This window comes from Colletotrichum abscissum (assembly GCF_030869225.1).
Source record: "Colletotrichum abscissum strain IMI 504890 chromosome Unknown Scaffold_2.1, whole genome shotgun sequence".
NCBI classification, from domain to species: domain Eukaryota; kingdom Fungi; phylum Ascomycota; class Sordariomycetes; order Glomerellales; family Glomerellaceae; genus Colletotrichum; species Colletotrichum abscissum.
This window is the reverse complement of record NW_026850098.1, coordinates 1622628-1645567: the sequence shown is the minus strand read 5'-3', so window position 1 is coordinate 1645567 and position 22940 is coordinate 1622628. Positions and strand designations below refer to the sequence as shown.

Sequence of the window (22940 nt, the reverse complement as noted above, 5' to 3'; positions counted from 1 at the left end):
TGCTTCGCAACGCATGACCGGAACAGCGATTCGACAAGGAGGATAAAAGATTACACCAACCACGAGACAAGGTAGTGTACAGATTCGAGTGTTATTTACCCTTCCCTCGGCCTTTCTCTACTTCCTACTTTCACTACGGTGGTTTCCCTCCCTCCCCACAATCGACAAATTACCCGCCATACCGGGTATGATGCCCTCTGGACGGGCTTGGAACTCCCAAAAAGTTGACAGTCGTCATCCTGAATTCAATCAACCTATACGATTGACTGATTGCTACACAACATAACTTTGCATGGCCGAGGGGCGGCCGTCAATGCCCAAAATACCTCCCAGACGCAGTCAATAAAAGTCATTAAAAATATTGAATGTACTCCGCCTAATAGGATGGCCTCCGACCGAACTGACCACCTCATCTACTTAATATCAAGGCTGCTTGCTACTGCCCAGTCCCCGCGTCTAGTAGACGCCACTCTGCCGATAGTAATCCGCAGCGGGCGGTGCGCTCGGTCCATCAGCACCACCACCGGGAGGAACATACGCCCTGTACTGCGGCTGTGATGGTCCCTGGCTTGGAAGGCTGTTTCTAGCATCGTAGGCCGCACCGCCAGGCTGCAGGGGCGGTGGCGTCATCACTTCAGATCGACCGGCACCAGGGATAGGCGGAGCTGCTCCAGTTGGCACAGGCGGCGGTGCCTGAGTAGGGGCACTGACGTAGTTATCCTGCCCCTGAGCTCCTGGTGGCTGATAACTCTGGTACTGTGGCTGCTGGTGTTGTTGCGGTGGTTGTTGAGGTGGTTGTGAGGGCTGCCCGACTGGTGGTGCAGATGGTTGGAAGGATGAAGGTGCTGGAACAGTCGAATTACCTACGACGGGGCTACCGTTGTTGTAATCGTCTTGGGAATACACGGAGGATGTATATGTCGCAGCAGAGCTCGGGTTATGGGTAGCAATAGGCGAGTCGTAGACAGAGGTTGCCAGCTCCTGGGGACCGTAAGTGCTCTGTGGCCTTCCTTGGTTGGGAGGCACAGAATATGCGGAGTAAGTGTTGGCCGGCGGTGGTGACGAGGTGTTGATCGGCGGCACCTGTGCCTTGCCTGTGGATGGAATACGTTGATCACGCGGAGGATACTGTTGCGGTTGGTTGTGATGCGGCGCTGAGGGGACCTCTGCACCGGCTACGTAAAAGGGAGCAGGCGTTGCCTGTGCCGGACGCTGGAAATTCGGCGAGGGCGTAGACTGAGGGTATTGGGGTTGTTCTATGTACAAACTAGTTAAACTTGGTGCGCTTGGAAGAAGGCAATCAAGGTAGTTCACCTTGGGGTGCTGGAGTATAGTATCTCTGCTCCTGCTGCTGCTGCTGCTGTTGGTGGGGAGGGCCCTGGGGAGGGCCTTGAGGAGGACCCTGAGGGGGATAGCCCGCCCCCGGTCCGCCTGGGTACCCGCCGGGGCCAGGTCTCATGGCATACTGGTGGTAACTAGGCTGAGGAGGATGCGACATGGATGATTCCAAAAGAGACTCGTAGTCGCGACGAGCCTTGATGAACTTTTCATTCAGCTGTGTAAAGTCATCTGCATGTTTTGGTCAGTATAAGTAGCATAGACAAGCGAGTGAAGCATCTCTGACCCTTCTTCTGGGAGTACTTCTCAATAAGCTTGATCAGCTTCGGCCTGATGGCTAACGTTTGGTGGTAGAGCTTCTATTTGGCGACTCGTTAGTACCGGGTCGGGCTGAGGTGGCACTCGTAGGACCTACCGATATCTCCTCGTTATCCTCTTCCCTCGGCGCCGTATTGGACGTGCTCAAAAGTGTGAGCAGCTTCTCGACATTCTTGATCTCTGCAAACACCTCGGCCTCCATCTGTGCCTCACGTGCCAACTCATCAGGAGTGGGATCCGTGAGCTTCTCAACATAGTTGAGGGGGAAAATTCCTGTCTTCCCCTTGAGTGAGCCCCGCCACCAATCCTTGTAAACCGACTCGAGGACTGCAATAACATCGCCTTTCTTGAACTCGAGTTCGCCCGGCTCGGAAGGAACGAAATCGTACAATGCTCGCACCCTTGATACGGTGGCAGCTGTCGTGCCAGCAGGTACTGGTGTAGAGTGAGCTTGAGGCTGTGCAGCGGCGTGTGTCGAGGATCCAGCGGCGGTGGCAGAAGAGGATGGACCGGCGTTGGACTCGGCAGGCGCCTTCTTCTTCTCCTCCTCTTGCAACGATAACTTCAAGGCCATCTGGAGCTCGTCGTCCTCCTTCTGGCGATCGAGGTCGGTCAGACCAGTCTTCTGGGGCGCCGAGGGGGCCTGCAAAGTCGGGTTGTTCTGCTTTAGGCGGAAGTAGGCGTCGTACATGATGCCGAGATCGGGGTCCTTGCTAAACATGTCGGACCACTCCTTCATGCGCTCGAGGATTTTGGCCTTGACCTGGGTATGGGTATTGCGGTCGTTTGCGAGTTTCAACATGGCGTCAGTGAAGGCTCGGCTTGAGAGCTCGCGGTGCATGTTCTTGCCACAGTTCTGGCTGAGGGCATTCGCAAGCTATTGCGCAGGAAGAGTAGCAAGGTCAGCGACAGGTTCAGTATACCGGCATGGGTGCGGCAGCAACGAGCCGGGGAGGAAAGGGCGCAACTCACTTCGAGGGTATAGAGCTGGACATTGGCATTGCGGTGGGCGAGGCGCTTGATCATTGCCTGTACAACCTCTTTGGGACCATTTGCATCGCTGCCTACGCGGTCGCAGACCTCGATGATGGCTCCCCAGTCTTCGGACGTCAGGTTCTCGTCGGTGGCCTTGGCTAGATGACGCAAGATGGGCAGGTTAGCGACGTTGGCCAGCGATGGGGTTTGGTTCGCAAGGCTGCACACGTACCGACGCCCTCGTCAAAGGGACCAGCTGCGGCAGCTCGAAACATATTGGGCAAAAGCTGTGAGCCGCTGGGGATGCTGTGTAGTGACGGGTGAGATCAAGAAGGTGTCTTGTTTCGAGTGGTTTGGAGATATTGTGGGTGCGCTTTGTGGCAAGAAGATGCCTGGAGTGGGCAAAGCGGTGGACTACGTCAGGCGAGGTGCAAGTCGTCGTCGGGCTGCGCGAATGCAATGCGATGGTTGGCAATGTTGAGGACGGAATTAGGCGAGTGTGACGGAGTGAAAGGCGTGCACTCGAAGGTTGGCCAAATCGTGCGTAGGTTGGAGGTTCTTGGAGCCTGGGTCGGCGGAGTTGAAGGTTGTGGGTGTTTGGGGAGAGGGACGTCTCGATGAGGTGGGTATGTCGCGCGAGTGTGTAGGTGTGTGCTGAGGCGAAGCGTGAACCCGAGGGAAAGGAAGGTGATGGATAAGGTCGCCAAGGTTGAGGTAATCAGTGACGGGTACGTAAGTGCGTAAGTGCTGAGGCACACCCGGCAGAATCTTGCAGTCGTCGTCTGCTACCTCTGGTGGAAAATAAAGTAAGCAACTACTACCTAATGTAAGGTAAAGTCGGCAGCTTGCATCCGTCGCTAAGGCAAGGAAGGTATGGAACCTGAAGGCAATGGAAGGCAAGGTGAGGTCGGATATTACCTTGAGGCTTTGGGGGAAGAAGGTCACAGGGAAACCTGGCACACCTCTACGCAGTAACTGGCATCTGGCACCTGGGCTCTGGAAGGTGGCCATGTCGCCATGGGCTGTCACAAGGTCCGGACCACTAATTACCATACCTAGTCCCGTCCACCACAGCCCAAGTGTGAGCTGCTGCTCTTCTTCAGCTTTCTAGATGTGCGGGGGATGTACCCAATGCATACAATTACAGTCGGAGAGTGACATACTTCACGTGGTGCTGCGGTGCCGCCAACAAAGTGCGCCTTGGAGAGCCCGAAAGAGGCCCCGTCGTCATCACAGCCTAGCTCTGTAAGTTACTGCATGGGTACACAGTATACCTCAGGAAAATCTAACAGGGGGGGCTGAGCTCGTTTCGCCCATGAATTACGCGGACTTGCTCCTCTGCCACCCGCGGTCTGGCAGGAAACACTCCAAACGGTACCCATTTCCTATGGGCAATTGATGCACCGCCACATGTGTGGAGGAGAGACGGCCAAAAGCATGCGTAACCAACCGCGTGGGCCTTTGGTTCTTTTGTTGCCCTCCATACCTTGCTCCGTAGGCTCCTCCTCTTTCGCTGCCCAATTGCGACGATGACTTTCTTCGACTCCCATGAATTCCAACGGATCCTGATCCGTCTCTGAGCCCGAGAGTCCTGCGACCTGCCTCCTCCGGCCGGTCATCGTCCTCGGCTTGCTCCACCACGGTCCCCACGGCTTCTTGCGTTTATTTTACCTTAGCCTCGTTTTAGCCTACAAAGAAGCATCTTCAAACCCGCTGCCTAAAATAGCTACATATCTCTCTTCTTCTTCTACCTAAGACATCCATGCATCATCCAAGTCTTCACTTGCAGTCGCTACCCTTCACCTCCCAACAATCACCACGTAGCCCCGAGATAGATTACAGCATATCTTGGTGACCACATCTCTCCGTCACAAGAGGCATCAAGCTGTCAGAATACCTAGATCAAAAGAACAGAAAACAGGATCATGAGAGATGAAACCAAATACTTAGTATACAACACCACGTCAGTCTTGCGTGCGCCACACCATCACGGCCTGCGGGGAACCCAACACGGAAACAAGCTGCCAACCAACGGGACCAGCAACGACGTCAAGCCACATCTGGAACGTCTAGCACCCCTGGATCGTCACTGCGCCCTTGCAAGTTCTAAGCTTGAGCTCATGCGATGGCGGATAGCTCATACTCGGGGCCCAAAAGTAATGCGTATATGCATGCCAGTCTTTGTGCATTCTCTATCGTATCTGTACTATGTCCTTGGTTCCCCAAGGTGCTCCCCGCCGTCTCTGCCGGCACTGGGAATTGTCTTGGCCACTCCGATTCCATCCAACGCCATGAACCCATCTCTCCAACCCGTTGATGTATGTCTTGAATACGGGAGAAGAGAAGTAAAAATGAAAGACCGTTTCGATGATACCTTTCTGCCGGACCCTGTCCTCAGGTCCTCCTGAGCCTTGTAGGCCTATGAAAAAAAAAACAGAAAGAAAAAAAAAGCGCTCGTGTCATTCAGTCCCAAGTATAACCCAGTGAAATAGATGGGCCTGATGCGCTTCCTGACTACCTTCAGCAATATCCTTGTGAAGCCGTCCCTCGTCACCACTGAGGGCACCTTGCTCACCATCCCCTTCGACTGATCCCGCGAGGTTCAAAGTCGGCTCGACTGCCAGATCCAGAACCAATGTTGCCACCACCTCGGCCCTCCTCCAGACTTCTCCTCGATTGCGCATCCATTTCTGACATATCGAAAAGGAGCGGCTCTTCATCCATCAAGTCATTCTCGCCGCGTCCGTACCGTCCAATGGACCCCGTGAAGCTTCCCCTGGAGGACTGGGGAGGCGTCTGGCCTCGTCCTCCCGTGGATGCCATGCCAGCGTAACGACGCCTGCCAAATGGCGAACTGGATGGCGCGACTGCCATCAATCCACCTGGGGGTTTGGATCCTTCTGATGAACCCTGCCTCATCATCTCTGCCGAACCTGAGGACGGGATGTCTGCTGTCGGCTGCAGCGAGCCCGCTGCTCGGCGAGACGCAGACTCAGCTTCAGTCTGTCTTCCCAGCAGCATGCTGAGCGTGGGCGGCTCGCGATCCTCTGCCCCCAAGCTGATGCTGCGATTGGCGGCGAAGGCTAGATCCCCGTCTTCATCGTCGGCCATGGCCCGGTTCTGCTGTGCCACCGAGCTAGACCGTCTAGGGTGGGTGCCGATTCTGGGAGAGATGGGTATGTCAATGGCAGTGGTCCCATCCTGGGTGATGGTGTCCTCTCTAGGCATCTGTGTGTTCTCTGCACTGGGATTGGTGCGGTCGCTTCGCGGCTGGCTTGTGTTGTAGTTGATGATCGAGTTCTCGCTCAATCGTGAGGGGACAGCAGGCGTATGAGGGGTGTGAGGAGAGAGAGGCTTTCCGGGCGAGGAGGAAACGGATACTGACGCTGGCGCGGCCATGCTTGGCACGTTGGACAGCTGCCGACTGGATGAGCTTGAGGAGCGCTGCATTTGCATCGACGAAGTCATTGAGTCTGTCAGCGCCTGGTTCGACTCCTTCATGAGGTGAAACCTCGAAAGCTGTGCGACTGTCCGATTCGTCGCGCCCTCGCCCTTCTTGCCTGACTCGAAGCTCTTGAGCGTCTTCTTGCTATCCAGCGCCTTCAAGAATTCCGAGATCTGATCGTCATCTGTTTGGAGCGATCCGGAGCTGCCGCCTGCACTCGCTTCTGCTAGGAGACCTGATCCTGGCTGAGCCACTGACGAGGATAGGCTTTGTCGACCGCTGCTTCCTTGCTCATCATCGCCGGCTTTGCTAGCGCCGCCAAATGATAACCGTCCTTTGCGATGAGTAAAACTGCTGCTGTACCGACTTGTCGAAGACGGCCGGGGCGAGCCTACTACGGCTGTTTCGGCCGGTGGAGGGCCACCTCGTAGGGTGGCAGGCATTCCTGCTGTCAGTGACGTCCGATTGCGAGGTTGTGTAAGAGCATTAAGTGCCGCCGCGCGTGAGATGGGAGATGCGGGAGATTCGGAATCGAGAGTTCGAGGCACGGGGGATCCAGACAGTGACCCAGCCTTGAATGGCTGGAAAGAGACGGACGGACGTCGGCCACTGCTGCTGAAGCCCTTCATTGAGGGCCTTGTTGCGAGGCCGGTGACGGGTAATGAATTTGGTGGGTTCAGCTCATTGCTCGTGGGAGCAGACCCAGGCGGAGAGCTCGTGTCAGATCCAGGGGGCTTCACAGCCTTGAGAGCTGATATAGGGCTAGTGCCCAAGGCTCCCTCCCCGTGAAAGGTTGAGAGACTGCCGTATGTCTGGTGCATATCTGCAAGAGTCCTGCTCCTTCTGTGAGACGGAAGAGAACCCACCTCGGGGTCGTTTCGTCGGGTGCTTGATGTCCGCTGGGGCAGCGATGGCTTGAAGAAGTTCTCATCGACGCCCATGAATCGTGAGCTTAGCAACGCCTCTGAGTCGTCCACTCTGAAGTTACACTCATTTCTATAAGTGACTGATGCATAGAAGCGACCAACCGGTACCTCCAAGTCGCCAAAAACGTAATCAGTTACGACATCCGGGCGACCATCGTACAACGGATGCCTAAGCCGGTCGATGCCGCCGGTGTCCAGTTCGCCGGTTCGGACACGGCAACGGGGTTCTAATGAAGGATGGACGCCTTTTGTTGCAGATGCTTGAGAGAACTTCCAGGCGGGAAGAATCCTGGTTGCAACGAAGAGAGACCGAAAGAAGACGATGCTCTTTTTGTAGATGGTTGGCAATATTGGGCCAAAGTCGTCCGGGTCGGATGTGGGAAATGTCTTGAGTTCAATGCGCCATCTTTCGAGTATCACCTCCGTGTTTCTCTTTGTGGGCAGAGAGCGGCCGTCGTCGCTCGAATCGGATGAGTTGAGAGCTTCCATCACGTCCCATCTTTTACCATTTTCGTCCACAATGACCAGGCTCTGACTAGGGGTTAAACGTGATGTATCGAGATAGGTTTCGATGATGAGGGGCATAGGCTTGTTCTCGAAGCTACCGCAGTTACGCCAAATACGAAGCTCCTCTTTGAAGTCGTCGAATTCTTCCGTCTCAATTTGAAACTAAGGAGGCACAGGCGTCAGTACCCAGCTCTGCAAGCGATACCAGAGGTTGAAAACGAGCAAGCACTCACCCATTTGTTCAGCTTCTTGTTCCCAGAGCCACGAGCCGCATATATGGGCTTCAGGTTCAAACGTGATTGCAACACCAGTGATGCGGCTTTGGTGTGGAAGTTCTGCGCTCAAATTAGTGGCGGATCTTGGCTATGGCACCTTTTGACCTCTGTCTCGTAGTACACACCTGAATTATCTGATCCAACTTCTTGACGGCATCTGCCGAAACGGAACCTGGTGGCGTCTCAATGGTGGGTGACGCTGCGGCAGAATCGCGACCAGACGCTCCCGAGCTAGCCCTTTCGCGTGTACCAAGCATTCCTTCTCTCGGGTTGTTCGTTCTTGTGGGATTCGTCTGGGGCGCAGAAGCGGGGGAAGAGACCCGTGGGGCGGGTCGAGCTTGCTGATGCATCTTGTCTGGCAGATTGCGGCCCCAAGGGCAAGTCTAGGACAAGATTGATCTGAAAAGCCGCCGTGGTAGGCTAAGCTTTGGGAAGACAAGGACGAGCTGTGTGTTGCGAATTCGTGGAAGTTCTAGGCGGCGGGGGAGAGGGTATTCGCGATATCGAAGTTGGGGTGGTACCGAACTTGCTCATCCATCCTTCATGACAACTGCAAAGGGGAGCGAAACACCTCGATACCCTCGGTCGTTGAGCGCACAGCGAGGGGAGAATCGGCCGGTCGGGGGAGGAGAACTCGTAGGGCGGGCGGAGAGAAAGTAGTTGTTGCAATACCCTTTTGGAACGGCGCGCAAATGAGGCAGGCGACGACGGGCAAGGCGACTAAGCCAACGTGGAGACGGGCGGCGAATGGTGAGAAGCGATATCGCACAAGCAGGCCAAGGGCGTTACGGAGCCGAGCTGGATGACTGCAGAACCGTAGAACGAGGGCGAGGGCGAGGGCGAGGGCGAAATGGACAAGCTAAGCGCTGCCTTGGACCATGGCTCTCGGTTGCGTGCGGTACAGAGCAGGAAAGTCGAAACGAGAAGCTGTGGTGACAGAGGGGAAGCTTTCGCCAAGCAGGGAAAGCGACTTCCTAAGCAGGTCCTCCAACAGCAACGCAAAAGAGCCGCTCCAAAATGCGCGGCTGGTGTGGTTATCCGAATTCCAAGAAGGACGGAGGAGTTCAGAGAAGAATGGACGGCGATGTGCGGAGTTGCGGTGCGGTGGTGGTCGAGTCGGAGGTTATCGGCGCTGGTGTCATCCGCTCAATGGTTGTTGAGCCTCGTGATCGTCGACAAGTACCCTTCCGTCATCGAGTCACCTGGGTGGGCCAGCAGAATGGACTGTGATTCAGGCAAGCAAGTAAAGCGTTGTATACTTGTCGATGCGTTCGTACCTAGGGAAGAGGGCAGGGAAGGCTAAGGATGGCACAGAAGAAGAAACAGGCACAGCAGAAAGATCAGACGGGATATGCTGACTTGAAGAGAGCGAGGGAAAGTGTAGAAGAGTGATGATGGGGGAAAGATTGTGGTGAGTACTTTGGAGAGCAGAATGGAGATTTAGCGTTGTCAGAATGGGGGCCAAGGGCGATAAGGCGCAAGGGCCAGAGGTGATGATGCAAAGAGGACAAGAAGAAGTAGATAATGGGGTACGTTGAGGTAAGCAAAGACAAAGGGATTGTTGTCTGAGCAATTGCTGGGTAATTTAGGAAGAGAGACACCAGACGAGGGAGGGCGAGAGGTAATAGAGTAGATTTGGAGGTAAGGTACAGGAGGCAGAGGATGATGGAAGAGAGATGGGAAGGGAGGACGCTGAGCAGCCGATGACATGGATCTCTCGTCGGAGCTGTCTGAGTGTGTGGATAAGCACACAACAAAGTGACTGCGTGTAGGTATAGATACAGAGCTTGGTAGTGACTTGGAGAGACTCACCACCTCACCTCAGTGATGGGGACAGAGGCTCACAGAGAAAGGAGTGACAGGGTACCTACCTAGGGTAGAGGTAGGGGGCAGGAGAGGAGCTGGCACCGGCTGGTCTGGGTCCTGCAGCGGCAGCGCATCCGCCCCGGCATGAGGTGCTGCTAACAGCCTGGACAGTGGAAGTATCCGTGGGAGAAGTACCAGGCCGTGCAGGCCCAACAGCAGCCAGTAGCCGCGGCATGGGGGGGGGGGGGGGGGGGGGGGGGGGGGGGCGGAAAGGGGGGGGGCGGGGGGGGGGGGTGGGGGGGGGCCGGCGGGGGGGGGGGGCCGGGGGGGGGGGGGAGGCGGGGGGGGGGGGGGGGGGGGGGGGGGGGGGGGGGGGGGGGGGGGGGGAGGGGCATGGAGCAGCAACAGGGGGAGCATGGATGGGCTCGATGGGGCTGCATCTGTGATGGGCGGTGGACCAAGACACACCCGTGCATGCATCGTTCCGTTAGGTTGACTGGAACAGGATGGGATGGGATGGGACGGGACGGAACAGAGCTGGGGTTTGAAGTTGCTGCAGGTGTTATTGTTTGTAGTGTAGCACCGCAGGACAAGATCAGTTGGTGTTGTTGTTGTGTGAATTGCTGTCTTGTATTGACTGATGATGAGCGTTGTTGGAGTTGTGAAGTTGTGAGTGTGTTGCTTTCCATTTCCTCAGGCACGATCGCAGGTGGACCAAGTACGTAGAGACATAGTGACATAGGTACAGTGGAAGCACCCTGATGTTCTCCAAAGTACGAACGACGGGAAGTACATGGTCAAAGTACCATGCCTTGCTCTTGCTTCCTGGTTGTACTTGCACCTTTCGTTCGTCAAGATGCATAGTAGCACCGGCCTTCCCATTGTGTGACGGCGGCCGTGGGGTGAAGACTCCCATTCTTCCACTTTTGTCTCTTGAAATGCCTCCTGCATGCTCCTCACTCAATCACCAAGAGTCTTTGTGTTGCTTCCCTGGGCTCGATTGATTACCCCCAGCTGACCTGAGGATATCGACATACCGCGTCGAGAGATGTCAACAAAGAAGACCCAAAAATGCAGAAAAGAAGAAAGGAAGACGAAAAAGAAAGAGGCTGAGGGGTGGCACGGATTGCCTTCCGAGTCAGAGTCACCACCATCATCCTCAAATCGACATGACTCCATCTCTAACTCCAACTCCACACTATTTAACTCCATCGTTTTGCATTACTAGAGGATTACCGCAGTATATATAGACGCTACCCTGCCCTCGAATTCCGCACTATTTAACCTTAACCCTTTTCTTACTTATCTTTTTTTCTATTTTACCCTCTCCCTTATTAAGGAATCGCTAAAATCGCAGTTTCAATAGCTTATTAATAAGCTAATATTATTATTTAAAAATAAATAATTTACTCTTATATATAAGCGCTAGGAGTTTTATTATTATAAAAATAATAATAAATATATTAAAATACTTAAGAGAGCTTTTTAATAAATTTTTAATACTATTTAAAGTAATTATTTTTAAATTATAAAAAGAAGCCGAGGTATTATATTAATATAGCCCTATTCGTTTTATTAATATTAATAATACTTTTTTTAATATAAAATATATTAGTAATACTTTATAGCTACGTTATTACGTTTTATAAATCGTACTTAATATTAGTAAAGTTTTTAGTATTATTTACTAAGTCTTTTATTAAAATTATTATTATAAGGTTAGTTTAGTTATTAATATTTTAATAAGTATTTTAACTTAATTTAGAAGCTTTTATAGCTCTTAAAGAGAGGCTTTTAAAGGACTTATAATTAGACTTTTTACTTATTATAAATAAAGCTATTATAATTAAAATTATAATAATTAAAACTATAATAATTAAAGTTATAGCGCTACTTATAAACTTTAATAATAAGTAGTTAGTAATATAATTATCTTTTTTTATAATAAGCTTAAAAAAGTATCTTAATTTAAGTACTAGGTAGGTACTATATTATTTTATTAAAACTATATTCTTATACTTATGACTTAGAAAGAATTAACTTTCTTCGATAACAAGGTACTTAGACTCTAACTCTAACTCCAACGGTCGACGGCGGTCAACCAACCCCAACCTAGACTTCGAGGCTCAACTTCTTCCAAGTTCTTCCTCTAGGCTGCCACTCGCCAACTTGAGCAAGCCCATCGCCAGCTGCATGTATCATGTATGGGGCGCGCCCGGGACTGCACCTCGTAGTCATACAGACACTTGCCCCGATACGGAGAGGTCAGGCAATCAAATCAACGGGGATTGGCTCTCACATCTTTGACGCTTGAGTCCTGGAAGTCCTCCGGGTCGCCGCCTCCAATATGCAAAAATGCCCTGGATGGGGAATAGGCAGCGCCGCGACCCTACTCCGTACCAAGCCCGGACCTCAGAATGGCCTCAACTCCACCCCATGCATGACCGCTGGGTTCTGGGGCAGAAATGACGGGGTAGGTAAGGGGTGGCGGGCGGCTCTGCTAAGTCACTTCCACTTTCACTCTTCCCTTGCCTCGGCCAACTTGTGCCTCGTTGACTTTCTGTTACCAGTCGCACCAGTCTCGCTTGTCCCTGCTCTTCTCTGCCTTGCTTCAGGGCCGCTTCTCTCGGCCGCAGCGGTGTTTGCTTGTTGATTTGTTGACTTGTACGGAGTACCGCAGGCTTTCCCACAGACCCTGCAATGCGAAGAATTGGGGTTGGATCCAAATACATACTGGTGCTCGCTGACAGCTGGCATCGACGCCGGGTCATCCCAGCGCCATCATCATTTCGATTCATCACCATGTCCCTTGCGTCCATCAAGTGAACGTCGAGGTCAACAAGGTCGCCGATGTTTCTCTCGCCCGAGTCCACGATGAGCAAAGACACTTTTGAAAAGGCGGATAGATGGCAGGGTCCAAGGTACGCAGGCTTGTACGCCGGTAGTCGACACTAACACTAACGTAGGCACTCGACTCACCCGGTCCTCGGTTGATCCCGGGAATCCTTCTCCCGTCACCATAGCGCTCAGCTCGTCTTCCTTTCTTTTCTTTGGGAACCCCCAATCCTGTTTTACAGACTCAGGACCGACAGAATACCCGCCTCTCTTATCGTCGTCTCTCCACGGGCGGCAACTTTGTAATGCGCCGGATCTAGCCTCCAGCAGCTCCTCTAAACGGCACTGTCCGAGAAACCGATCTCTCGCCCATATACCAAGGTAGGTAAGCGTGGCAAGGCAAACCCCCAAGGACCTACTCCATCTGGCTTGCCGCTTCGTTGCCTGTCAATGTTGTCGTGATCCCACCCCTGGCGGCATGTGCGGCAATCCCAAATCGAGCAGCCAAGCAGCAAGCAACCTTTCCCCGGGCAAACGAGTCATCGCACCGATCGCCAATGAACTAGCAACCTGCACATCCATCAGCCAGCCTGGCAGCCAGCCCCCTTATCAGCATCACCACCATCGTCTTTGGTGCTTCAGGTTAGTTGCCATTAGCATTATCAGTGCCACTGCCACCCGACTCGTGATATCTGCAGATAACGATAAGACCATGCTCCGGCCCGGGCTCCACTCCTCTCCCCCGCACCCGTTCAACGTAAGGCAAGTCAACCGCGCACCACAACGCATCACACACCACGCAACTCATGGTGACTGTGGTTCTGGCGCAGTGGCACGCTGCATCCGAACCGGCGTCTGCAGATCGGACCCATCTCCCGAAAGTACCACACGTTTCCTCCCCCTTTTACACTTGCGTATAGATACGCTCTGTGAGACCTGTACATCGGAGGAGAAAGCGGGCACGGCATCGTGGTAAAATCGCCGCTGCGGAGGAAGAGGGCCTTCTGCTTCTTGCTTAGTAGGTAGCTCCAAGTATACCGTTCTTGGCAACGTTTCTGCCTCCCCCACCGGTCACATGGCATCACCTCCCATCTAGCAAAAGGACAAGTCCGTTACCAAGCCAATGCCTTAGCGCTCAACGGTGAACGAGAACCTGAATCGTGCAAGTCTTGTCAAAATCTTTGAGAAGCGGTCGGCGGCAGTGGGTGCAACATGTAGGAGTGAAGAAGTTTCTTTCTCTTTCCGTCTGTCTGTCTTCTCATTTCGTCTATTGTGACCAAGCGAAAAAGCAATTTCATAACATTTGGTAACCACACAACGTTGGTGTCCGCCAATGCTCGTGTAAAATAGAAAACCCAATTCCCGTGTTTCCCAAATGTAAAACCATGCCTCGAGGTTTTTTCGTCGGGCTCCGTGACACCTTGAAACGCCCTAGAAAATCAGTTGTAAACAAGACGCAAAAAATCACAATGTAGATGCCGCTGCGGATGCCGATGCTTTCCCACCTCTCCCCCGGTTACGGTGACCACGCCCTCGGGGGTTATTCGCCGGGCCACCGGGCGCCTTGGCCGGTGGTGCCCCTCCGGCATCGACGTTACCGGCGTTGCTGGCGGCGGCGGCGCCGTGTTCTTGACCCGGAGGAGCGCCGCCAGATGCTTTGCCCTTGGCGACGCCCCGGCCCCGACGCCCTCGTTTGCTGCTGCTGCCGCCTCCGCCGGCGCCGTCCTTCTGCGCCCTACCCTCCCTCGCCGTCTTATCCTTGGTCTCCCGCCTCGCCTCCTGCTCCTGCACCCGCCGCGTCTCCTGGTCCCACCACTCCTGGAACTCCTGCTCCTGCTGGATCTCCTGCATCGACCTCTTCGCCACAGCTTCCTTGACAATCTCTTGTTCCCGCTTCTGCTGGCCGATGATGTCTGCCATACTCAATCCCAAAATGGGCTCGGCCTTGTTCGCGGGTGTAATGTAAGATTTGGAGTGCGGGACCAGCGGCTTCGACGACGCGGGTTGACTTGTCGAGGCGCCGGCCACGGCTGGGGAGGAGCTGCTGACGCGGGATTGGCCCGGGAACCGCGTGTCCGGCGAAGCTGCCCTCCGCGGTGAAGATCTCGCAGAGCTCTCGACTGAGAGCAGCGGCTTTGAAGTTGGGCTGTCCACTGGCGGTGATGCTGGTTTAGCCATGCCCTTGGCCAGGGTATCTTTCAACGACGTCTTGGGCCCGCTCGTGACAGGCTTCCAGGGGGCAGGTTTGTTGCCAGCTGCGTCCTTGTCCCAGGCTGCTTTCGGCTGTGACACCTCAGCCTCGAGAGCTGCCTGAGCAGCGGCCTGGGCTAGCTGTTGCTTCTTTCGCTCCTTTTGCGATACCTTGGGCTGCGCGAGCTTGGGCGAAGCCTCCTTGCTCTTTTGCGCGGCAATGCCAGCGGACAAGGCGGACTTTGTTGGCGTCTCCGTCAGAACTCGACGCAGGTCCATCTTTTGGGTTGGGAATGCCGCTGCCGCCCACGGGCTGCCAGATCTTTGGGCAGTCGGCCCACGTGAGTCTGCCGGCGAAGGGCTCATGCCGAGGTTGGCGGATGTACCCATCGGGGGGCTTTGCACTGGGTATTGCGGCGAGCCTGCCTGGACCTTGGTGTCTTTCCAGGGACTAGACAACGACGGAATCCGGTCCAATTCGGACTGGCTCTTTGCCTCAGCAGCCCTTTGCGTGGGTGATACTGTAGGGCTACCTAGAGCGGAAGGTCCCTCGTCATCCATGTTGAACATCAAATCGGCATGGGATTCCTTGGGTCTGAGGCTGGGACTGAACGGCTCGTTGCGGCCAGTCTTAGACTTGCGCCGAGATTTGTCCAAACTGGGAGAGGTAACGCCGGACAAGTCTTCAAGGCTGCCGAATTTGGTCTTGAAGGATGATGAAATCTTCTTTTCGTCGTCTCGTTGCGTAGTCCGGAAAGCCATCTCGCGCACTCTCCGACGGCGTTCCTCGTCAATATCGAGAGCCAGATCGGGGTCCTTTTCAAACAAGAGCAGCTCGGCCCGTCCACTTCTGGCGAAAGGATAGCGAGCTAGCTGATTTTCTCGGACGACGTTATCCAACTCCTCTAGGAGATCCTCCTCCAAGCCATCCAAAAAGTGGTTTTCCAGCACAGCCTCCATTTGCAGACAAATGTACTCCAGCCCCGCGTCTTTGAACTCCGTAATAGAGCATGCGCTGATCTCGTTGAGCAGCAGAGCGATGTTTCGAGTATTGGCGAAACGTGCAATTACGTATTGGCAGATCTGGGACAACCGGTCTAGCATGAGTTCGTTTGCAATACTCATGACGCTCATTACCAGGTCAGAGAAATCGTCAATATTGGCTGATGTGGTCTGGTTGAAGAGTTCCGTCCCAACGTCTGCGTAGAGGTATCGTAAGACATATTGGAACGCCTCAGGATCACAATGACTCAGGTCCACCCGGACAAGTTCTTCCTCGTCTAGTTCATCGCGACGGCCAGCAAGCCACATGCCGCCGGCTCGCCCATGGAACAGGCCTTCGAAGAACTCGCATCTCTGGCGCAACAACTGGCTGTGAACCGGTACCTCTTCGCCGTCGAGCTCAACAAGAGCATCCGCGTCTTCAAAGTACCTGAGGTCCTGAATGGCTTTGGCAAAGTCCTTGTCCAGGGACTTTTCCGCAGTCGTCTGCAGACGGACAGCCGACTCCAGCTTCATCATGTCAAGCTTCGTCGCAAGCTTCATCAGCTCATTCCGAACCTGGCGATACCTGTGGGCTAGAGCGGGTGCTTGGCGAGTGTGGTTCCATGCCGGGACGACGGTGTCATCATAAAGATAGACGGCCAGGTTCACTATAGACAGCAGGTCGACCGATTCGAGGGTGATTATCGTCCTCCCATCTCCCTCTTCGAGACTTAGCACTTGCGGGATGTCCCCCTGACCACCATTGCGATAGTCGCTGAGCAAACTTCGCAGAACAGAGCTTCGGGCAGTCAAGATCCATGAGTGCACCGGTATCTTGACATCTGGATATGACGAGGTGCGGATCTCCATGTCAACGTCCGAGTTCGGGTACATCAGGAGAAATTGTCGTAAGTCACGCTCCAGATCCACGGACTTTAGGAGTTCGTACGGCAGCTCCCCTATCCGATACTTCAGTTCCTCGGCTTTCCAGAAACTGATCGTGTCCTTGTCGCCGGGATTGGGCCTCGATGCCTGAAACTCTCGTAGTGCGAACAGGGAGGCAAAGTCCTCCCAGAGCGACTGCTCGTTGATGCTGATTTGTTCCTTCATGACATCACAATCCTTGCGAATTGCCGCGAATGCACCAAACGTGGAGCTCCGCACAGCAACAGCATTGGTGATACTCGGTACACGCTGGAACTTGAAATCCTTTCTCTTGATGTCTGCTGACCCCGGGGTGGCAGCATCCTTCGCTTTAGCGCGCTTGATACGACGCCAAACGGCTCCAGACTCTGTGCAGATGATCACAGCGCCGTGTTCACCAACACTGACGGACTTGACACCATCCTTCCGAGCATTCCACACGCATTGCGGTGTCGTGACGGCACCCTTGATCTTGGCTGGATTTGTTGTGGAAGTTGCCGTCGTAGTCGCATCCGACTTGTGGATCAGTGCCATAGTGAAGAGATCACCCCTCGTAGTGACAGCCGCAATCGTTTCGCCGCCGGATGTGATGCGGCTGACCTGATTCCGTGCTGTACTGTACCTTGTCGACATTGATGCGGTGAACTGGTGATTTACAAAGACGTCAGGGGAAGGAAACTTGACAAAGTTATAACCGTAGCTCGTAAAGACGCAGACGGTGCTGTCGGCCAGCAAGACGGTGGTCGCTTTATCTACGGCGGAGACTGCGGCGATGGGCGAAGAGAAGAGCGAAGCTGCGACTTTTCGGGGAGTTTGTTGGACTTCCAAGGATCTCGAATCCGCATCCATCAGCGCCAGCTGGCCGAGGTTTTTACCCCAGCAAAACAGTGACGAGGAGGTATGGGCGACTGAATGCACGGCCGATGCTGCGATTCCCAGAATGACCTCCTTCTTGAGTGTCCCAAACACTTGTCGTGGGGTGGTGCTCATCGGTTCTTCGTCTTGTCTGGCTGGCGGCGGCAAGCCATATCCTAGCTGGGAGTTGCTGTTGGAGCCCCAGGTCCATAGCTCTCCAGCATCTGTGACAGCCAGAGTGTGGTTCTGACCAAGTGCAACTTGCACTACCTTCTTGTCGGCGAGACCGCCTTGTACCGGCACGAAGCGGTATTGGGTATTTTCGTCGCCTAACCCAAGTCGCCCGCCTCGGCCAACACCGCAGATGTACAAGTTCGAAACCGGGTCAGTTGTCAAGATGGCGGTATGCAACTTTGAGAGAACAGCATCGTGAATCCGCAGAGGCCGATTGCGGATGAGGGCTGGAATCTCTTCCAGCTCCACATCTTCTTCCGGCAGGCTGGCACCATGAGACACAGCTTTGGTCTTCTCCAAGTACTCTTGGTAGAATCTGCGGATGAGTTGATCCGGCCGCTTTAGGTTGATCCTCTCGGGATACTGCCGGTCGTCTTCGTCGCCCACACCAAGTGAGATGTTGCGGTTGCTTCCAAAAACAAAGATTTCCTCGCCTTCCGCTGCGCCATCAAGTGCAGCGACTGATCTCATCAATGCCTGGCCTCCATCTGAGGTGCTGTCTGTATCCGAGTCGACGTCAGAGTCGTTGGGGTCCCCAGAGTCTCCCAGTGTTCGCACAGCAATGGTTGAGTTGTAGAGATCAAAAGGACTGTTGCCCTCGCGGTCTTTCGTCTTGATCAACTGCCCAACCTTGGAGACCGAGACTCCGAGGGTTTGCTCTGTAAGGATCTTGCGCTCTCGTTCAAGCAGTAGACGTGCAATGGCGATATTTCCACAGTAGAGTGCTCGATGAAGAGCGTTCCAGCCACTCTCGGGGTCTTGCACATATAAATCGATCGAGGGGTGGTCGAGCAGGGCCTGGACGAAGAGGATGGCGGCCGAATCTATCGAGGAAGCAGCGCGGAGCAGAACTGTAAGGCCAGCATGATCACGGCTGTTGATTTCAGCCTTTCCGAGAGCATTATTGGCATTCTTTGATCCAGCTGGGCCGAAACCGACGGCGGAGGATTTGCGTTGTTTAACATTTCGGGGAGAAGTTCCGTATTGTCCGGGACTGCCCCCAAGGGGTCCAGCACCTATGCCCGGGCTCCTTGTCGCAGTTTGCGCCGTGTGGCCGGCCGGGACCAGTAGACGCCGAAACCTGTCGACATCGTTTTCCCAATAATATTTCCAAAGTAGGTGACTCATGGGCAGATGGTAGGCAAGGGACCCTTCCAGCACTTGGATAGCACCTCGCTGTGAGTCTCTGGGATCACGGCTTGTTTAAAGGTGCGATTCCGAGCGCGAGAAGAGCGGAATCGTGGGTATTGAATCGATACGGTTCGAAGATGGCCAGATGGTGCGCGGGGGGTGTTGTGAGGTTACAAAGCCCTAGAGTTGAGAGAGAGAAAGGGGGAGGGGGGGTTTTCGAAGTTGCCACTTGGTCGTTGAGCTTGTGACTCTTAGATACGATAGCGTAGTAGCAGTCGCGTGGCGAGGGTATTCGGTTTGATGAACGGTGTCGCGGGTCTGCGAGTTTTGGTGTTGATTTCTAACAAGATCGAGATGGACGAAAGATGAGATGAGGACGACGGTTGTAGGAGGGTCGTTGCTGGCGAAGAGATGTGAATCGGGGGTGGGGTTGGCGATGGAAATTGAAGGTATTCACCTCAAGTCGCCAGTTGTGCGCGTCAGAGCCCGCCGCGCCGCGAATTCCCGGCTCCACGGGGGGCATGCAGCGTGGGTGACAGGCACCTTGGTGCGTTATTGCGCAGCCAATCGGACTCGAAGCTGGGAGCTTGTGCTCTGGTTGCAGGCCAGACAAGCTTCCAGTTTGTCGCTTCAGGTGGGGTGGCTAGCGGGCAGTGGTACATTTTTTGGGGATTGAGACATGCTGGTCCTGGCACGCCGAGCAAGTCATGGGAAATCTGTCTATGTATGCATGTTAACCTACATAGTAGAGAACCCAAGTCACGGCGATGACAAAGTGAGTACTTTCCAGCCTAGTTTTGTTCAATTCGTAAAGTGGTTGAGTAGTGCGCAACACTCAAGGTGTTTGTCACTTGGCCAAACACCCTGGATCTATGTCAGTATCTAAGGTACCTAATCCATACCTTGGGTAACTTGGATTTGCAATTGCTAGGTTTTCACATAGGTATGTGTATGTACATCTCTCCAAGAAGGTAGGATATGCTGAAAGACTTCTTTAATTTACTTTCACTATTTGTATCCATAGAACCAGTCTTCACTCGACCAAAGCGTTGAAACAAATTCGCGGATACTTGCCCCAGCTCGCAGCAGTGGTGGAAACGAAACAATGCAAGAACTGCAACTCCCGACTCACGGGTGCATGTTGTGTGCTTATCTAAGGCCGTTATTAGGTGGGGAGCTATCCCCCGCCAGCTGCTGCACCCCGCCAGCGGTCTCTTTGCCCTCGAAACGCCGGGATCGCATTCGGGCGGCACTCGATTCGGCAGGCTTGCATATTACCGAATGCCATCTGCTTCCTTATTGTGCTGAGAGGGAAGATACCGAAGCACCCAAGGCAGGTAACGCGCAATGGGCTTGCTCTTAGTTATTGGCAACCAATGCCGGCCATTTGCATGCAAATTGAATTTCTGGATATCTTATATAGAGAGTATTGTTCGGCGAAAGCAACCATTGGCATCGTCATGACTTGCCTTATTCAGATACAACACTCCAAATAGGTGTGTCTAGTTTGGCGTATGTGAGTAGGCAATTTGGGGCGTTAACCTCCTCTAGAGTCTACTATCAATGATGTGCAATACCTTGCCAGCTTTGAAGCCGCGATATCTGGCACGCCTAGTTTTGCTAAGTAAGGCGTTGAAATCAATGTAAGGAAAGACCGTCGCCTATGAGTCGGAATTGTCGCACGAATCTCGGCAATAGACGGCACATGAAAACTGTCTCACCGTCGCAGTGACAGATGCATCTCGGCATGGGTTGCAGAGGGAAGATGAGGTGGCCCGGGCCCTGGGGTAAAGAAAGATCCCCCCCAGGTCCCCGGAACGTCCCAAAAGCCACTTGCCCACGCTGCCGCAGTGCCGCCATGCTACCAAAGCGAGATGCCAATACGTAATCCCGCTGGTCCCAGAAGAGCGCACCAATCATGAGCCTCGCAAGTGTCAGGGACGATGAGCAAGATGCTGCAAGAGCCCATCCGGTGGAGTCCGGCGCCGCTCGGTAACTTGGAAACTGGCTGCTTCAGACTTTCAGTGCGAGCTGCACACACAAAAAAGAGGCCGATAAGGGACCTCCGCCCGGGGGCCCTGGCGATAAGAGCCCAGTTCCCGCTAAAGCTAAGACTCCGTACCTCGTTCGATTTTCCGCTCCATCCAATTCACTCCAGTTTCCCAGCGCTTTCTCAAACCCTCCCACCTACGCACCTCAACCCGCCCGATTGATTTTGCTTCTCGGTGAGTTCTCAATTGCACCCGCCGTTGCTCTCCTCTCCCAGCTAATCACCGTCTTCTTAGCTGTCTACCGTCAAGATGTCGACCGACAAGCCCCTCCCTTTCCAGTACCAGTTCGCCGCAGGTTCGTTGCCCGAAATCCCCCCACCGTCGCGATATCGGACCCGAAATACTGACCACTGCATCCAGGCGCCATTGCCGGTGTCTCGGAGGTCAGTACACAGAGATGCCATACAGTAATGGATTGACGAGATATGCTTACGCTTTCTGCAATTCTAGATTCTGGTCATGTAAGTCAACAATCCTCTTGCGACACGCTCACGTGGCCACCATGCTAACCCGCACAATAGGTACCCTTTGGACGTCGTCAAGACACGAGTGTAAGCTTTGCTCGATCGCCAGCCGCCCGCGCAAACCCCGACTGACACGAACATTCAGGCAACTCCAAACCGGCAAGGGCGTAGGTGCCGACCACTACAATGGCATGGTTGACTGCTTCCGCAAGATTGTGCGCAACGAGGGGTAGGCGAAACCACTCCGTCGGCCTCCGCAAATGTATTCACCAAGCTTACGAACCGCAGCTTTGCGACACTCTACCGCGGTATCACCGCCCCCATCCTCATGGAGGCTCCCAAGCGTGCTACCAAGTTCGCCGCCAACGACGAGTGGGGAAAGATCTACCGCAACCTGTTCGGCGCTGCCAAGATGAACCAGTCTCTCTCCATCTTGACCGGAGCCAGCGCCGGTGCCACCGAGGCCTTCGTCGTCGTCCCCTTCGAGCTCGTCAAGATTAGACTACAGGACAAGGCCTCTGCCGGCAAGTACAGTGGCATGCTCGACGTTATCCGCAAGACCGTCGCCGCCGAGGGTGTCCTGGCCATGTACAATGGCCTCGAGAGCACCATGTGGCGCCACATTGTCTGGAACGCCGGTTACTTTGGCTGCATTTTCCAGGTCCGCGAGCTTCTCCCCAAGGCCGAGAACAAGGCCGGCCAGGTCACCAACGACCTGATCTCCGGTGCCATTGGTGGTACCGTCGGTACTATCCTCAACACCCCCATGGACGTCGTCAAGTCCCGCATTCAGAACAGCCCCAAGGTCCCCGGACAGACCCCCAAGTACAACTGGGCCTGGCCCGCCGTTGCCACAGTCGCTAAGGAGGAGGGTTTCAGCGCTCTGTACAAGGGTTTCCTGCCCAAGGTCCTCCGTCTCGGTCCCGGAGGCGGTATCCTCCTCGTCGTCTTCACTGGCGTCATGGATTTCTTCCGCACCCTCAAGACCAATGCTTAAAATTTGCACCTAGAATGGAACAGATTTAAAAAAAAATTAGAGAAAGAGAGAGACAACCGGAGGAATGTACATCTTGTACAGGCAGATACCAACACCGGGGCTTTTTGGATTCTGGCGCTCAGCAATGCAAATCATTTTCAAATTCTTTGGGCTTCACATTTTCTTTCTGTGGCTCTGTCCAGCGGCATGACATGTTGCTCGCCATAGTGACATCTAACTTGCTCGATCAGATACCTTGAGTGGCACTGCTATCGCCTGCCGCGAGCTTTGCATTGTTGGAGACCGAATTCGGCCTTGAGTTCACCCTGTTTTCTCACAGTCTGACCCCATATACAGTTCAGTTCCAGGATACATCCAACCAACCCGTACTTTCCTCTTCCGGTTCAAGAAGCTACGACTTGAGAGGCTTCCTTCCTTCTCCGTATTACTGCTATTTGTACGGTTTGCCGCGTACGCATGAGCTCGTCTCTTCTCTACCTTCTACACAACCATACGACCTTGGACTCGTCTACCCAGACGCATCTTCACAGCCACACATCTTCAATAGTCTTTCTGTTTCGGACCTGGGACATTGCTTCTAACTTCCAATATATCAAGCCCGGTCATTCCATTACATGATACCTCAACCGCTGGGCCGCTTCAAATCTACGCTCACTCTTTGATCAATCAATTTTTGGCTGCATAC

At 54.0% G+C, this 22940-nt stretch overlaps 9 protein-coding genes across 9 annotated transcripts; 5 read left to right on the top strand and 4 right to left on the bottom strand.

Annotated features, from left to right (window-relative positions):
• Nucleotides 1-456: 456 nt before the first annotated feature.
• CABS01_01221 (VHS domain-containing protein) lies at nt 457-2906 on the bottom strand (the record flags this gene model as incomplete). The annotated part of the gene is made up of 6 exons (XM_060534601.1): nt 457-1256; nt 1315-1569; nt 1625-1697; nt 1754-2533; nt 2629-2789; nt 2864-2906. The coding sequence occupies 6 exons, from the start codon at nt 2904-2906 to the stop codon at nt 457-459; spliced, it is 2112 nt and encodes a 703-aa protein (XP_060401679.1).
• A 214-nt stretch (nt 2907-3120) lies between these two features.
• On the bottom strand, nt 3121-4250 carry CABS01_01220 (uncharacterized protein; the record flags this gene model as incomplete). The annotated part of the gene is made up of 4 exons (XM_060534600.1): nt 3121-3422; nt 3687-3738; nt 3795-3874; nt 4118-4250. 4 exons carry the CDS (start codon nt 4248-4250, stop codon nt 3121-3123), a joined length of 567 nt encoding a protein of 188 aa, XP_060401678.1.
• A 540-nt stretch (nt 4251-4790) lies between these two features.
• On the top strand, nt 4791-5039 carry CABS01_01219 (uncharacterized protein; the record flags this gene model as incomplete). Its single annotated transcript, XM_060534599.1, has 1 exon — nt 4791-5039. One exon carries the CDS (start codon nt 4791-4793, stop codon nt 5037-5039), a length of 249 nt encoding a protein of 82 aa, XP_060401677.1.
• Nucleotides 5040-5202: 163 nt separating this feature from the next.
• Nucleotides 5203-8134, bottom strand: CABS01_01218 (uncharacterized protein; the record flags this gene model as incomplete). Its single annotated transcript, XM_060534598.1, has 3 exons — nt 5203-7671; nt 7743-7844; nt 7910-8134. 3 exons carry the CDS (start codon nt 8132-8134, stop codon nt 5203-5205), a joined length of 2796 nt encoding a protein of 931 aa, XP_060401676.1.
• A 667-nt stretch (nt 8135-8801) lies between these two features.
• CABS01_01217 (uncharacterized protein) lies at nt 8802-9014 on the top strand (the record flags this gene model as incomplete). The annotated part of the gene is made up of 1 exon (XM_060534597.1): nt 8802-9014. The coding sequence occupies one exon, from the start codon at nt 8802-8804 to the stop codon at nt 9012-9014; it is 213 nt and encodes a 70-aa protein (XP_060401675.1).
• Nucleotides 9015-10638: 1624 nt separating this feature from the next.
• Nucleotides 10639-10818, top strand: CABS01_01216 (uncharacterized protein; the record flags this gene model as incomplete). Its single annotated transcript, XM_060534596.1, has 1 exon — nt 10639-10818. One exon carries the CDS (start codon nt 10639-10641, stop codon nt 10816-10818), a length of 180 nt encoding a protein of 59 aa, XP_060401674.1.
• Nucleotides 10819-12903: 2085 nt separating this feature from the next.
• On the top strand, nt 12904-13401 carry CABS01_01215 (uncharacterized protein; the record flags this gene model as incomplete). The annotated part of the gene is made up of 1 exon (XM_060534595.1): nt 12904-13401. The coding sequence occupies one exon, from the start codon at nt 12904-12906 to the stop codon at nt 13399-13401; it is 498 nt and encodes a 165-aa protein (XP_060401673.1).
• A 488-nt stretch (nt 13402-13889) lies between these two features.
• CABS01_01214 (BTB/POZ domain-containing protein) lies at nt 13890-18740 on the bottom strand (the record flags this gene model as incomplete). The annotated part of the gene is made up of 1 exon (XM_060534594.1): nt 13890-18740. One exon carries the CDS (start codon nt 18738-18740, stop codon nt 13890-13892), a length of 4851 nt encoding a protein of 1616 aa, XP_060401672.1.
• A 2303-nt stretch (nt 18741-21043) lies between these two features.
• Nucleotides 21044-22255, top strand: CABS01_01213 (uncharacterized protein; the record flags this gene model as incomplete). The annotated part of the gene is made up of 6 exons (XM_060534593.1): nt 21044-21089; nt 21155-21177; nt 21245-21255; nt 21316-21345; nt 21404-21487; nt 21547-22255. The coding sequence occupies 6 exons, from the start codon at nt 21044-21046 to the stop codon at nt 22253-22255; spliced, it is 903 nt and encodes a 300-aa protein (XP_060401671.1).
• Between the last annotated feature and the right edge of the window lie 685 nt (nt 22256-22940).